Source organism: Aythya ferina, assembly GCF_964211825.1.
Source record: "Aythya ferina genome assembly, chromosome: 7".
In the NCBI taxonomy this organism is placed as follows: Eukaryota; Metazoa; Chordata; class Aves; order Anseriformes; family Anatidae; genus Aythya; species Aythya ferina.
The window spans coordinates 7,717,008-7,734,374 of NC_140302.1; the positions used below are offsets into that span (position 1 = coordinate 7,717,008).

General features: G+C 38.3%; 1 protein-coding gene across 6 annotated transcripts in view; it reads right to left on the reverse strand.

Annotated features, from left to right (window-relative positions):
• Nucleotides 1-17,367, reverse strand: part of PRKG1 (protein kinase cGMP-dependent 1) — a 466,559-nt gene that overhangs the window by 65,641 nt on the left and 383,551 nt on the right. For all 6 annotated transcript variants that reach the window (XM_084525160.1, XM_084525159.1, XM_084525163.1 and 3 more), the window contains one exon: nucleotides 12,509-12,583. In XM_084525160.1, the coding sequence (XP_084381286.1) occupies nucleotides 12,509-12,583 (75 nt within the window). The remainder of the gene's footprint in view (nucleotides 1-12,508; nucleotides 12,584-17,367) is intronic.

Sequence of the window (17,367 nt, forward strand, 5' to 3'; positions counted from 1 at the left end):
CTAAGCTTAGATTACAGGGGAACTTAAGTTATTTTTTTATTATAGCCTTCACTTACAGACTGGAAGGGCCTTTCATCTCAAAATGCCTCCATGGTAGCTGGAAGTTTCCCTCGAGGAACGTCTCTGCCTTGTTCCTGAGCACCCTCCTCTTGCTGTCTCCTAAAGGGCAATGCTCAGCCTGTGCTGAGCACCAGCTCTAGAAGTAATGATGCCTTCTTCTAGAAAAGTTCATCTTCTAAGCACTTCATATACTAAGAACTTGTGGGAAACTAAGAAAACTTAGCTCAGGTGGCTATAATTTTTTTTTCAATCCAAAATGTGACATCCAGCAATCATGAAGTTGAAAGGTGAGCTCACTCTTTGTAGCTCCTGTTGGCTTCTTGAATGATATGGTCTCTGGCATACCTAGAGCTCGGCTTTCTTATGTTAGTTTCCTCAGTTAAATGGTGCAGGAGATGCTGCTGCTCAAACAAACATTTGAGATTTTTTTCTCCCACCCATGTTCAAAGCAATACTGCAAAATGCTTGAAGCCATTCAATGAGACTCACTATAAAGGGCCCTTGCACTCAAGGGACACCCTTGTACATGCCCTCATCTGAAACCATCACCAACCTTCAACATTAGGAAAGTGAAGGTACAGGACTGCTTGCTTCCAACCTTTACACCTTCTATCCTGAAAAGTCTGAATATTTTCCCCATTTCCAGGAGCAATAGACAGTAGCTGTTCTGGACAACAAGGCAATGATAAAAACCTGCCAGCTTTAAAGGAAACCAGAACAAAACACATAGAGAAACTAGAGAAGATACTCATACTTTTGCTTCTGCATTTAAAAAGTTCACCTAAAGTAAGTTAAGTACGTTTTTGGTAACTAGAGTTTTATTTTAGCTGATTCGAAGAAAAGTATTTGATGATATTTAACTTTTTGTGAAGTGCTGAGCACAGTCCAGGACCACGGAAGGCTGTTCCTGGCACTCAGTCTTGGAGGATTTTACCCTCGCAAAGGCTGGAACAATAAAATACAAAAGTAATGCCTGTTTTTGTTTGTTTGTTTGCTTGTTTGTTTGTTGTTGTTGTTGTTTTTTAATGTCAGCTTCAATATTTAGCAAGGGTGTTTTTGAAACAGCAGTAATTTCATGCAGGACTTTCTTTCCTGAGATTTGAACTTCGGAGTTCTGGAGTTTTGAAACTCTTGTTTCAACTACCTTTTGCAAGCAGGAGGTAATGCCTTTACTAAGCACATGCTCAATGCTTAACAAACATTTTTATGTCCAAACCTGACCCAAATACAAAATGTAACAATTCAGTTTTTGCATACGTATTAAAATGGCTTATTTGTAAGCAGACAGGTTGATAATAGGATCATAAAACATCTCTGAAATTTTGAAAAGATAAACTCAAGACTTTCATTTCCCTAAGTGTATGCAATCAGAAAGCAAGCTAAGAAACTGGAGAAATTTAAAGAGATGGCTCATTTTTCAAAGCATTCAAGTATTTAGCTTTTCTGCAAAACCAGCATCTGTTGGGACTGACTGGCAATTTTCCTACATGTTAAAAGAGTAACAGCCAGTTACTGGCTTATTGCCAGCACATTTCTTACTACCAGCTCCTAAAAGAATTTTGAGTTATAAGAATACATTTTGCCATCAAAGATGAATGATATCCTTTTGGCACAGAAAGTCTCTAAGTGAAATAAGGAGTAGCTATCCATTAAAACTTCAAAGTGTGAGAAATACACCTTTATTAGAAAGCATCTTCTTAAAGGATGAAGGATTAGGCAATGCACCAAGTGCAGCAAATCTCATGATTTGAGACTACGGTTGGTACAAGGAGCTGGAAGTGCACCTGCAGTTCTGATGGCTGTGGGTGAAGGTAAAGCACAGCCATTTGTAAGAGATAATCAACAACCTAGCAAATCTCCCTTGCTTGGGAGCAGAGCTGTGATTGCAATTCCACAAATGCTTTTTGAGCACAATTTGTCAAGATTGTATCAGACTAATCCTTTGTTTTGCTATCAACAAATTATGTTGTTTGATGTGTTCAGTAGAGCAACCTGAAATCACACCTGAAAATGAAATAACAAAGCCTATAAAATATTAAAAACAGAGTGTAAAAATGCTTGCGTGTGATAGTACATTGAGCAGGTAGAGATAGGAACGCTTAATTCCCATTACTGAAATGAATTTTAAATACAGCTGTGTTCTTGTAAGTTATATCAGAAATTTAATCACAACAGTCCTATTATAAACTTCCAGGTAGTTTTACATTCATGTCCAAAACAATGGGGAAGATCAGACTTTTATCGTCTCTCTCAGGGTTTACAGGGACTCAGCTTTCTCACATATTCTAAAACTTCATTTTATCTACATTTTTTATGTTTTACCTTGCTATACATATGACAAAGCTGTGGGATCATTTAAATCTTAAGAACAGTTTTTCCTCTTTTTTCTTTTATTTTCTTGAGGAGCTGATTTATTATAGACTTAGAGCTCAGCACTTCCCAAATCACTTAATGGAGTCAGGCACTGAGAAAATATAGCAAATGCAACACAGGGCAAATCAATATAAGTCGAGTGTGGCATAGTCAGGATAAGTAAGTGTACTGCCCAGCTGTATGACTTGGGATGGCCTAAGTGCTGGAAGCAAGCAAATGGAAAGAAAACTAGAAAAAGCCATCAGCATTGCTGGAAGCGTCTTTTTTGTTTGTTTGTTTGTAAGTAAGCCTCCTTTACTTGGTGTTACAGATTAAGTTACTGTAGTAGCAGGTTGCCACCTTCCCCTTGCACCAAAAGGAGGGAGTGTGGAGTCGTGTGGGTCCCGCAGCTGTCTACCGGCAGCGATGAATACAGGGACTCATCTCGGCAGAATAAATTGCTCTTCCTCTACAAAGCCTCTTGGCCTGCCTTTGGTTGAAGTGCTTAGCATTTGGCTAAATTAAGGGATATCAAAATAAGAGAGTCTTGCAGTTGAGTTTTGGCAGCCCGCAACATAGGCACCACATTGCCAGTATTGCCACGGTCCAATATTGCTCATAATCATGAGATGATGAGATATGAGTAAAAATACTGAGTTTAATGTGGACTACATTTACACTGTAAGCTATCTCTGGAAATTAATTTGAACTTTCAGGAAAACCGATTATGTATACTTTGCAGGGGAAAGGAGAGTAAAAAGAAGAAAAAAGGTTTGTTTTGATGTCTCAGCTGCTGGTGGAGTGGAGGCGTCAGCAGTAACTTTGGAGTTAAGCCTGTATTGCTTTTTTCACTACAGGAGGATTAAATTTCTTCCATTTCATAGTTCAGCGATTGAATTTCATCTCTGAATTTGACACAATTACTGTTCAGCGGTCAATTGAATTTGCTATGCAGTTTTTGGGTAACACACTAACTTTCTCAGGGAAAACAATTCACATTCACTCATCTTTGAAATATAGACCTCCACCCTCTGCTCTTTCCCCTCTCCCTGCTTTTAAAATAACTGCATAAAGCAAATTTTCAAACCTTTATAGCCATTCCCTGCATATCTCTGCCTGAAAAGTTTCTCAGGTACGCAGCATGAACTTCATCTGGCAACACCTTGATCTGCTCTGCCAAGGAAAGTCAGCAGAGGGGAGATGGTGCTCCTCCACCTCTCCCCTGGTGCTGCCCTCCCTGGAGCCCAAATCTCTTCCTCCTAGAGTTCCCCTGGGTGCCAGCACCAGCCTTGCCTTTCAGCTCTCACTGGCACTACATTTCCCTCTTTTCTCTCCTTTACCAACATTTGCCCCTAAAAGTGAGGTCAGACCAACTCTTGGTGGACCTCATAAGAGTTGGTCAGGCACAGCCAAGGACAACTGCTCTAGCAGGTGCTGGAAAAGCCACAAATAATCCCACAACTATTCCTAACAGTTCTGAAAATCAGTAGGTCTCTATGGAATAAGCATAAGTGAGTTTCATTTACAATATATTTGACTCTGTTGAAGCACGCTTGTTATTTACATCCCTCTGATGAAAGTGGAGCAGAAATAGCACGTCTGCCAGTGCTGTAATACAGCGCTATGTAGGTAATGTTGGGGACAGCTCACACTGGGCAAACATACTGGGCACCAGATGGACAGAAACTGTGCACAAAGGCTTTCATGTTACTGTTGCCCCTCCGTTCCTCTCAGATACCAAAGCTTACCAAAGTTTCTGCTTAAAGCTACCAAGACTGCACTATACAAATGGCAGTGTTAGGGTTAGGAACATATTCTGAACAGTTCCAGAATAAAGTGTTCAGACAAATGCCAGAAGAAAGGCTAATATTTCTAATACGCAGACCTCCTTTTCCATCAAGCGTTACCAGGTACAACTCAAGTTGCTGAGCACATAGATGCATTCACAGCACTATTTTTCTGTTTCCTCTGGAATGAGACTCATAATCTTCAGAAAGCTTTCTGCTGCATTTTTATTTAATCATCTCTCAGCTAGTATTGGGCTCTAATTTATAAAACAAATGCAGCAAAATATTATCATAGCAGCCTATTTCAAAAGCACTTTTTTCTGCTATCTGCCATCTGACACAGCCCATTATCATATCGAAAGGTCAAGTTAGCAAGAGAAAAGTGTATAGATTATTACCTAAATAAAAATGACCTGTTTTTAAAAGCTAATCTAATATATCCCTTGTGAGTGACACAGTGCATTACCCAGTGCATTTTCTCAAGACGAAAGCAGCCATTAAGTCTACCCAGCACAGATCTCTGCATGAGTAATGCAAGACTGCAAGTAAATGTCAACTCACCATCAAAAAAAAATAAAGCAACAATTTAGCAGTCTCTACTATTTTTACTTAGGACTATCACCTTGGATGTTATCTTGATGTGCTCTTACCTTTTAAAATAATTTCTGAGAGCTTATTTTCTAAGTAAACACCTATTTGTTACAGTAATTGGGAATATCTGATAGCTAGACTTGGATACAAACTAACATTGGCTTCAGTATGAAATTACAAATTATTTAAGGACAAACTCTGTTATACACAAAATTCTCCATCAGAAAGAAAAAAGTCTCAGAGTCCAAATAATGCTATTTTAAGTCAGTTACATTCTTGGTGTTGTTTTTATTATTTTTTTTCTTTTCCTTTTCTCAAAATAGCAAGAGTTATTTTAATAGTTTACACAGCCTAAAAGAAATGACTGTGAGCTCTGCTTTATATAGAATTAGTGATCTTTTTCTCCCATTTTGCATGCCCTAAAAGCTTCCCCCACTACCACTCTGGCACTGCAGATAGACAAGGAAAAAGCTAGTTTCCATATGGTCAGTAATTCAGAAAACAATTGACACAGAGGGAGACAGAGCCAATTATTATAGCCCTCATGCTGTCCAACTTTTGTTATGCTGTAAGCCAGAAAATATTTTCTCTTGAAGAAGAACAACTAATCTAATCATACAATAGCTCACTGACACCGGGGGTCAGTGAATTATTTCAGGAGAAGTTTTCAAAAGCTGTGGCCCAACAGAAAGTTGGGTCTTAATTAAATCATTCTCTTTAATTGGTGTCTCCCGATTTGGAACTTCTAACTGAAATTTCACTTTTGGCAGGGGTTAAAAAACCTTCTTGGCTTATCTTTCTAAAAAAAAGAGAAGATAAAGAAATAAAAAAAAATCCTGTCCTAACACACAGTGTTGTTTATCACTTACAAAACCCACAGACTGGCTCTACTGTCAGTAATACCCTGTACCAAGGAGCTTGCAGACCAGCATCTGCATGCACAGCTTTCCCATCTTACCAGAACAGGAAGCTGCAAGCAGGGTTCTGCCATGGCACTGTTTTTGGAGCTGGGTACCATTAGGGCCAACTCCAGCCTCACTATGGGCATGCAGAGGTTGGCCACAACTTGTATCCTGGAACCCATAGACCCCCGAAGGGCCAATGCCTACACTACAGGAGCACCAGCATGTGTGACCAGATCTCTGCCACCACCTTCAGACAAGCACTGTGATGGCAAAAGCAATGAAGAACAACAGTCTTTATGCCCAAGGTGCGTTAAAATGTATTTTGCCCCAGATGAAGAGCATGCAACTGTTAGTGCAACTGAAGCTTACTGTTCCCTCTAACATCAAGAATATGAGAAGTGGGCTCCTTTAAGGTGAGTCCAAAGGAACCAGACTGGAAGTACTCCAAAGGAAAATGCCACTGAAATGCATACAGTTTATACAGCAGGCCCTTGCCACCAACATTTTTTTCTCTACAAATCCACTCCTATTAATCTGTACTATTTACTAATACAGACCTAGCACAGTAAGCACCCAGCTCCCAGAGACAATTTCAACTCTAAGAACAGCTCCCAAAGAAAACCTCATAAAGCAAAAGAAAAGGCTGCATAGGAAGGAGACACATAGAGAGCCAGCAGTGGCCCTCCAAGAAATACCATTGAGGAGGAACACAGGATACTTGAAAATACTTTCGCCTTTTAACATGTTGGCAAGAGAGAAATGAGACAGACCAGGGGATACGAGTCCAGTACAGTACTTGGACACAGCACGGGGAAAACCCTGAACAGCAGAGGGCACCTGGACTCCAGCTACTAGGCACTGAGAGACACCAGGAGCAGGCTGCCCTCCAGCCAGGAACACAAGCACCTGCTGAGCCAAGAAGTTTTCCTAAACTGGCATTGTAGAAAATACTAGTGCGAAAATGTATTGCTATACATATTGCCATTTTGGCAGCTGCAAGTGCAAGGAAATGAGACAGGGCATCACCCTGCTTTGTTTGCTCAAACTGTAAAACTATCTGTGTCCTTCTCATTAGAATAAAGACAATTTTACTTTTCAGGCCAGGATAAAATGGGAATAATATCTAGAAAGTATGAATACAAAATTGGAAAAATATTGAAAACAACCCTCTGCATCGAAACTAAGTCAATAAAGTGTTAGGATGCCTTGTTATGAATATATGTAGTGAAAGACGAGGGGTAAAATGACAAAACGGATGACCCCAGCCAGTAGAATAAAAGGTTTGGATGGAGCTCTTTATTAAAAAACAGAACAAGTTAAAATGAAGGGTGTTTGGGGTCAGAGCTGCTAAGAAAGGAAACAGAATTGTATACCTACACAAAGGTCCCTGCCTCCTCAAGTCCCATGAAAAGGAGACAATTTTGGCTGTGAGTATCAAGATGTATACCTCCAGGGCTGCAACACAACTAGAATGAAAGAAAGCAAAAAGTGCAATCAAAATAGCCCATGTCTGCAGAGAGCCTGGAGCAATATCATGGAAGGCACCAGTGTCTGGACTTCAATAGGGTATTCATTTCAAGCCCCGCTGCCACAGGAGATAAACATCAGCAGATAATTCTGGATGTGACAGGAGAAAAGGAGCGCGGGGAGACCCTGGTCATCAGAGCGGATACGCTCTGCTTGGCAGGGTGAAGCCAGGATGCTGCTAGCTTTCCCAGTGTGGTGGTGAGGGACACCTTGTTGCTGCCATCTCTGTGCCATGGGCTAGGGCGCTGCCTTCCTACAGTCTTATCACAGAAAGGTGGGAGCAAGCTAGTGGGGACCTTATCTGATGACCTTGTTAGTGGTTGAAGAAGCGTGCAGTGATAAACCTCAAGAGTTTTTTGGATAGGGAAGACCAGCAGAAGGGATGGGATTTCTGTGCCTGGAGCGAGTAGTGTTTGTTGAACCCTCACCTCACTTGGCACCAATAACTGCAGTAGAAACCACCTGCTTCCCCTTGGATTTATGAGAGTTGCAATAGTGGCTCTATCTGGAATGAATCTACACTTAGATGGGTCTTATTTAGGTGTCTTCGTCATGCCCCAAACACCAACACCACAGGCAGAGTGTGCTGGACCCAAGCCTGACGCTGGGACACGAGTGCTGCTCTTTTGAAAGTCCTGCTTTCTCAGAACATGAACCAAGTTAAAAGTTTGCTTCTTTCCTTCACCTTCACGCTGGCAGGAATGTAACTAATATTCATTAGCTGATGAATTTATTAACGTACCTGAATACACCCGAGGAGTAGAATATTAATTATGTAGTTTCACTGATGATTTCTGACCTAATTGAGAGACTGAGCACAAAGAATGCACTTAAGGAGTAATGCCACTTCCAAGCTTGCAATAAACAGGAAAACATCTCTCCAAAATATAAAAGCAGGAAGATATTACTTGTAAACAAGTAAATCAAATCTAGTGTTGGAGTAAGCTTATGTTATAAAGATGATCTCTGTAATTGTGAGGATAAAAAATGGGTTCTTCCATTTAGATGAAGACTGGAATTTTTATACTCACCAGAATTTAAGAAAACTCACAAAATGGTATCAAAAATAACTCAACTCGAGTACATTAGCAACTGAATTCCACTGCCTTCAGCAGCTCAGGTGCAGACTGGCTTTCCTAGACAGGAAGGTTGAAACCCTTGAAGAAAACAACTGTCTCCAAGGTCTGCTTGGCAGGAACTGCTGGGCACCTTCCCACTGGAGCACTGGGACAGCCTCATATGGGGCATCCTGGCTGCCTGTGCTGGCCAAGAGCCAGGCATTCAGGACACAATCCAAAGGTGTCCACGCAGAACAAGGAGACGCCTACAGCTGTCATTGACACTATGCGGATGCCTAAAAGCAGGGGTTGAGAACAGAGAAAAGCCTTAAATCCCCACTATGACCCCTTGTTTATTGATGCAGGGAGCCCCTCTGCTCAGCTGAAGTATTTTTTAATGGTGCTATGCATTTTCTTTTCCTTCAAGAACCTAGCAGATACTTTAAATTGTGCCCATGGGCAAGAAGTGGTACCTCCATTGTCCACAGCAGTTTGATTGCTAGAACATTTTCCCAGGTCCTAGGAGCAACTTAGCCATATCTCAGGTCTTAACTGGGAAAACACCAGGTTGCCAAGAGATAAACTCAACAAAATCTTGTTCAGTCCTTTCAGAGCTGGAAGATTTTTGGATGCATGGAAAGACTTTCTGCCCTGCAACTTCTGCCTAACCATCTCTCAGATGCACTGGGACAAAAAAAAAAAAAAAAAAAAAAAAAGTAGTGCCACCAATTTTGTACTATTTCTGCAATGAACACCTGCCTATGGCCCAAGTCCTGCTTTAGGAACATGAACCCTCTAATGCATGTGGCCTAAAACTGTGCTTCTGCTGAGCCTCTAAATCAATAGGAATTTAATAATCATCTTGATACGGATAGGTGTTTAAGAAAATACGTATTTGCTGCCATTCTGTAGCATATTTTGTAGACATTTTTCATATTTGTTAATCAACAGGAATAAATAAAATATTACTGTTCGCATTTCAGCCCTGAATGTGTTTATTACTCCAAGGAAAAGCAGGCTTTGACACATTGTAATGCAGTCTTAGAATGACGTCCTCTGCATTTACTTGCATGACCATGCCTGATGAATGTCTGACCCCTGCATGGATCATCTTGGTCCACCTGACACATGGTGAGATAAGGGCACACAGAAAATTCCTCTTCATCCAACGGCCTTTTGTCACCTGCCATGCAAACTCTGAAAATGAGATGCTAGCTATAAAGATGCAAAAGTAGGACTTTCTTTTATGTGATTTGAGTACCCGAATGCACTTTATGTCCTGAGCTCTTCCATTTTGCAAACTTCTCTTCGGAAAAGATAAGTCCTTGAAGGACAATTAGCTGAAGCTAATTAACACAGCTTGAAAAGTAATCCAGGTTAAAATTTCTGCCAAGTAGACTCTTCTCCCAGAGGAGTTTTATCTTGCAAGATATAGAAACAATAACTCTTGAGTGATAAAACTTTCTGAAGCAGCTTACAATACATCTCGCTTCACTCTCGAAGTAACTTTGTCATTTGTTTCCTATTCTTGTTCATCTCTTTGCAGGAATGCTCTTGCTTTCCAAGCAAACGTGAATATGGCATTCAACTAATAAATGCCATATATTTTGAAAGCATATTCCTTTTAAAATGTTTCTCAAGACAGACAGCACTGATCCCTTCCGCTTTTTCAAAGACAAAATGTCAATATGTGAAGGTCAATAATGTCATTGTCACCTACAGTCTCAAGTCACCGGATTCAAGCACTGGCTTCTAAGATGGCAGGAAAAGCTGCTTTCAAAAGTTGCTATCATCAGTTCTTCCTTTTGGGAGACAATTCTTCTATCACCAGCACTCCTTTGTTTTGCCCTTCCATTTGGATGAAATAGCATTGGAAAAGAACAAGCATCAAGAAAATAAAAGTTCAAAAATGCTAAGGTCAACACAGGCCCACTGGTTACCAAAAATTATGACTTTACTCAAAATAGGTCCAAAATCAGTCCTCCTGAAAACATGTTGTAAAGTGCACAACAGATCCTGAAAGCCTTCCCCTAAAAGTCACTAAGCCATACTGAAAAACTCTACAATACAATCTGCATACCCAAACATTGCCTGCGATAATAAATTGCTATGTGATATTCTCTATTAATAATACAGCTTAAAATTGTAAATGTGAGAAGACAAATGATGAAATGGGAAATGACAAGTTCTATCTGAAAATTTTGTTTGGTGCTAATGGATTCTGGTATAACCTTAATATAAGTTCCTGTGATAAAAACATCATCTTAATACTAAAAAAAAATAAAATAAAAAAATCCACAGTTTCATTACCAATGTTTTCTTCCTTTTTGGTCAGATGGAAATCAAAATATTCCATATAGTAGCACTAACAATAAAATCTAAAAATATAAAATCACATGCCTGGGATACTTGGGACCAACTATCTGAAGCTGCTGAGGTTACTTTTTCACCGCTTTGTACAATGCTTTGTATAAGCTGTTGCTGGCATTAAAATGTCATGTTTTTAGCTGGTACTAATAGATAATTTATATAATAATGGACACTATATTTATCTGTAATACCCAATAGCTATTTATTGACTATTATAACATACTGTCCCATTTGACTTTGTATTCTGTGTTCTAATTACCTAGTTTCTGGGAAGGTAAAAAAGGCTGATAACTTCCTGTCTTAATTAAGGGAAGAATTTTAGGGAACTTGAGCACTGGAAAAAAAAATAGTACATGGTTAATTAGGGGCAGGGAAATATTACTCAAAACAAAAATGCAACTCTAGGGTGCCTTCTAGTACCTTAAAACAAATTAAAACATAATTAAAAATGTATTTCAAGTATCACTCAAAGACGGTAATAAAAGAAAAAAAAATAAATCTTAATTTGCACATACTTTGCAATATTAGTAAATTTCTTGGGATGCATATTCATTTTTTGAAACAAACATTTTTAATTGAATAACTATTTAGGTCGTCTCATTTTCTCTCCAGTGAAGTGCCAAATACCCTTATTACACACTATTTTAAGCCTCTCTGGTTTGAAGAGAAGTTTCTATGTGTAACTTAAGAGCAAGCTTAAATTTATAGTTCTGCAGACCACTGATTAACAGGCACACTTTCTGAGTGTTTGACTTGGAGTAAACACCCAATCCCTTTGTTAATGTGGTTAAAAAAAAAAAGAAAAAAAAAAAGAAGAATAAAAAAAAATTAAGTGATTTTTATACAGCAACTTCATTTTTTTTTTAGACTACCTTTGCTTTGGAATAATATTGGTTTATATTCACTATTATTTTTATCAAAAAATGTTCTTCTTAATAAGCTTTACTGTTGGTATAGAATAAAGTATCGACATACCAGTCTTTCTACTAAAAAAAATTGTATATCAAGAGTGAATTATCAGTTGGGATTTTTTGAAATACTTTAAAATCACAATACACTAAAGCTCATTTCTGAAACAAATGAATATAGCTAGAACTTTAGACAAATATATTGCTTCACATCAAAATAGCTGTAATATTCATTCAAAAATGACAACCTTGATTTCCCACTCTTTGTCTCCGAACAGGATTTGACTCTGGGAAAACATTTCAGAAAGATCAGAGCTCTCTAAAGAAACAAATCATGTTAAACGTTGCTTTTCAAGACCTGTAATTTCTTACTTCAAACTATTGCACGATGATATTATTATTATTATTATTATTATTATTATTATTATTATTATTATTATTGTTGTTGTTGTTGTTGTTGTTGTTGTTGTTGTTATTAATATATATAATAATATTTATTATTATCACCATCGATGAATTAATCATAATATCAATAATTATTATCATCATATTTATCAATGACACATTAATATATTTATAATACCAATAATTATAATTATTAATAATTATATTTATTAATATTATTTTTTTCTTTATTTTCTTAAGGTCTCAGACTTCTTTGGACTCCAGTACCATGATTAAGACATGATTAAGACCTGGCTCTGGGCACCAACCTGAGGAGAGCCATCTCCTTCTGGCCCTCCCATACTCATGGAGAGCACCAGGAAAATCCAGAGTAAGCACCTAATTCTCTACTTTTTAATCTGTTTTACACTATTATGTTGAGAAAATGCTGTCTTTTGTTTGTTTGTGTTTTTTTTTTTTTTAAATTACCATGCTTCACTATCAATAAAACCATTGCAGCAAGAAAAATGAGGTTAAGATGCTGAACACAAGGAGCTGGCACTTACTTTGCTTTTGCTTCTGCATCTTCATAGGCTTTGTTGGAAACATCATCTAGGCCGCCAATCAGATGTTTGAAGGAGCTGTAATAACAAAGGTGCATTTTTAAGAGAAAAAGGGTCCAACTGTGAGGGAGCCAAGCAAGCCGACGTGGCTGTTCAGCAGCAACCTGGGGATGTCCTTTAATGCTCCTGGATAATATCCAGGAAGATCCAAAATTTATTTATCCTGCTTTTAGAGACTGAACCCAACCTCTAACAAGTTTCACAGTAAATCTGGCACTGTCAATTTGACTGGTAAGTCCCATAATGGTGAGGTGCCACCACCATGTCCCTGTCTTCCAACCAGAACCCCCTAAAATCCCTCAGTTTTCAAAGTGAAGGATAATCTTTATTTCTGTATCTCAGCTTTCTCACTGCAAAAGAAACAGCAACCAAGAACACAGTAAGGAGAAATAAAAAGAAGGGATAAAAAAACAGACAAGGAAAAGAAACTGACGGCAGAAAGACAAGCAAATTATCATAAGCCAGATTGTTTAATGACATTTAAGAGGATATTTGGCCTGAATTGGGTTAAACACTGAATAAGATGGTGAAATGTTAGGAGTGCCCGATACAATCAGAGTTGAGCTGTCTTCTGTACAAGCCCAGAGTAGCTTGAGAAGTCCCCTAACACCATTCTCTGTCTCAGGGGAGATGCAAAGGGCATAAACAGATTGGAAAAAGAAAATCTTTTTGTATCATGAGTGACTCAAACAAATGGACCTAATAACCATATAATCAACTAACAAGTATCACTCCAGCGAGAAAAGCATTAAAATTGTGACTATTATGCCCGCATTAGTGATACTAAACAGTATCAGAAACCAAATAAGTAAAAAAAAAATAATATTTAAATAATATTTGTAATAATTAATTTCAGTTATTAACAACTTAAAATATTACAGATGAAAAGTATACTTCCTACACATTTCTATTATTCCCAGGAAGTCTGTCACACATAGGGTTGTTTTTTGTTCTTTTAAGAAAGAAAAAGCCTCTTTTAAAATGAGGATAGAGCTAGATTAATTTGAAAGGATGAACTGCTGTGAATGACAGTCTCTTGACTGATCTCAGCCCTAAGGTCACAGCTTCAAAAATAAGAGCACTGCAGTTCCTCCCTCTTCTATATGGTCATGACCCTTTTGAGGCACTGAACAGAGATGAAGAACAGAATGGCTATTAAATCAAAAAGTTGAAAAAAATAGACCACTCTGGAAATATCCTCTGCCCACACAATTCCCTCATTTTTCCACTTTGTTTAATTTGTAATATTTTAAATTATACAACCTAGGAAATCATTTATACAGCATGGGGAAGCAACAGGAACTCATTAATAAAGAAAAGAAGGTAAAGACCCCTTTGCTCTTCCATGGAAACTGTGTTAGGAACTTTTTAACAAGGCAGGGGCTCAGCAGGCTGTAAGCTTCATTATTAAGATGTGTTAATAACCAGAGGATCTTTTCAATGCAAAATTTTTCCCTCAGCAGTGAAAACATTAAAAATTTAGTTCCACGGTTTGACACATCAAGGTTTGTCTTCCCAGCAATGAGTATGTGCTACGGGATGAAACCAAACCCTTGAAAGATGGCAGTGAAAGCAGAGATGTATATATTAGTGCACCACAAACAGGTATTTACACAATTGAGCAAGACAGTGTAATACTGTAATCCTCCTGGCATGCTACAAGACATGAGGTAAGGCTTAAAATACAATTTTAAGTAGCTAGGGTTGCTTTAATGTGGTTAGGAAAATGTAGTAGGGTTAAACATTCTTTTTTCTATTTTGGCAATGTGAATAAATCTTTGTATAGTGAAACATTACATAGACAAACAAGAAAAAGTCACAGAAAGGAGCAACAACAGTTTGTCTAAGTTGCTTAATTTTTTTTTATTATCTTAAGCCAGATTTAGGACTGGGCAGGATTTTTAAGTTCACTGGAGTCACTCTTCTATTGTCTATCTCAGAGCTGTTTGTCTATCACCTTGGTCATAACTTCCCCCAGAATTTCATCAGAGAACTGCTCAGTTTTTCTCTGCATAGCCCTCTCTTTTCATTTTTTTCATTCTCTCCTCATAACCAATTTTCTCCATGGATAAATCTCACCCCAACTGGGAAAAATAGTAAAGAAGAAGAAATGAAAATCTCAAATGAAAGGAGATTCAGCTCAGCTTGTACGGGGTCAGTCGTGCTAGGATAAACTTTTTATGTTATTTTTCTCTGATTTCCATTGCCAAGAGGGTTGTTACAGCAACCTTTCAAGACAACTTATAGCTAGCTATCCCATCACAAACCAAAAAAAGGCTTTCAAATAAGGACAAAAAAGTAAGACAAGATGAAAATTGGAAAATCCCCCAAATACTTAAAATGCTGTCTTAAACAAACAAAAAAACAACAACACAGCAACTACCCAGAAATAGGTATGTGCAACTGAAGAAGACAAACAGAAAAACAACATTTAGCACTCAATATCTGCAAATAGCAGGCAATTTTGAAGCACTACTAGCCTCCATCAGGAGCAGCTGTGCCTTGAGTTTTAGTGGCTCAGCTTGTCTCTAATATTTGCATCAGGCAATTTGTACTCCCAGCACCTACAAGATTTACACCTGGTAAATCTCAGTGCTACGGGAAAATATTGTTATCAACATAAACAAATTATGTGGAGGAAAAAATCACATATAAATAAAAGATGAATCTGAACCATCAACTGCAGTGTAAATATTCTTACAGTTCAGAAGAACACAAACTCTTTTAAATGCTTTTCTAGGTTCAACAGGTATATATGAAAAAAAAAGTTTAAAAAACTGCACAAACTTCTCTCAGGGTGCCAACAACGATCAAAATTTTATGAACACGTTTTGAAAATTTTCTTCCTTTTTTATCTCCATACAAAGTAGCTGCAAGTAAAGTGTGTCTGTATGTGATTATTCAAATTAATTTCCAAAACAGACACTGAAGGTTCTCCCACTTGTGCCTACACAGTTTTTAGCAGAAGATGTCTTAGGCAAAATTTCTGAGCGGATCGGTCCATCAAATTCAATTCATTGGAATTATTAACTTTTCCCCAAACAGTACAACCTACTTCTACACCAGATCTAATAACACTTCCAGGGAGTGTGAAAATTCACAATGACAGGGCTAGGGCCAAGCTTGAAATACCTTGGGGTCAGCCACATTGTACATCTTCCACTGTTACTTTCTTCCTAGAGGGTGAATTACTGCAGTACAACGGGAAATACTTAACTAGCAACTGTTTGTTTTATTTTACATAGGTTTTTAGCAAGTCATAAACACAGAAGCGTTCTTGGAAATAAAAACCAGTAAAAGATATCTGACAATGAAAAAACATTGTAAAATATTAATACATTTACCTAGATCATATATTCCATCAGAAGAAAGCTACTTCTGCAAAAAGCTTCCTAGTTCCCCAAGCAGAGAGAGGTTCTACAAATGGTCAGATGATTTGCTGCATAGTTTGACAACTACCATGAATTACATGTTAATTTGGAAGTTTTAAAGCGAATTTCCCTATCCCCCTAGTTGGGTCTACGCTTCACTGAGGGCAGGAAAAGCACCTCTGTCACTCCATATAGGCTGTCTAAATCACGCAGGCTTACTGCTTAGCCTCAGCATGGAGAACTATGCAGCCTGCCCACCACGGAGGTCCCTTAGCAAGGCTGTCATCCCCTTCTGGTTAGCCTTGTCACCTTCTAATCTGTTTCCCCTGTTGGGTTAATGGAACCATGGAACCTCTTCCTCCATGACAGAGTGCATGGACGTGTTGAAACTTGGAAAGTTTTCCTACCTATTACAAAGCTTGTTTCTATGAAATACACCTGAACATGTAGCACTTCCCCTCCTCCCCCCCTTTTCTTTTGTACGGCAAGAGGACAACTCAACTTTATAGCAAATTAGCAAATCATGGATTTGCTTTCATATTCCTCTTTCTTGGAAACAAACTAGGGTGGACAAAATTAATAGAGCTCTCAGAGCAGCCAGTACAGAGCTTGTACTAATGCCATCACCTCACCTGGGAATCCCATCTTTGAAGCTCACTTCATTTGCTATGGATTTTCTAAATATTGGTAGAATATGGATTGCAAACCAACTAGCCAATTCTCTTCAGACATTCCCCAAAACAAACTCCCAGATTATAAATTGATTCCCTATAAATCATTTCCTAAATGTGTCACCTTCCTATGATGAAAATTTCTAAGAACTGATGCCTGCTAGATGGAAGAAACCTTAGGTGTCCTTGTCCAGTTCATTTACCCAAAGAGCCCCTTTCATTTCTCACTGTTCCATTTTTAGCAGAGAACCACAGTAATGAACCAACTTTTTTAACTTTCTCTTTAAGCTTAATAGATGACCTTCCAGTATTAATAGTCATTATTTTTCCCTTTTCTCTGAAAATTTACAGTCATTTCTATTGATACAAGTCCACAAAATGTTTTCACATTTATGCTATACAGATCTGACCACATCCATTTCCAAACACATCCAGGACTCCCTTCACTACTAGTACTTTAACGTCTTCTTCAAACTGATTTTGACCCAAACCAGATAGCCATACTGGTCACCTCTTCCCTACAAGGTTCCAGTCTATTGAATCCCCAAGAAATGCGTCCCCTTTATTAATATTTCTCCAGCTGTGCTTCATGTTGTTTTTCTACTATCACGTTTCTGTCATCTCTGTGCAAATTTTGGACCTGACACACAACACATACCTTTCTGTTTTTGAGATAAGACCACGATTCCCTCTGCTCAGGAGGCAACAGTTTTCCTTCTCTTGTTCCTTGCACAATTCCTTGTTTTGCAACAGATTCCAT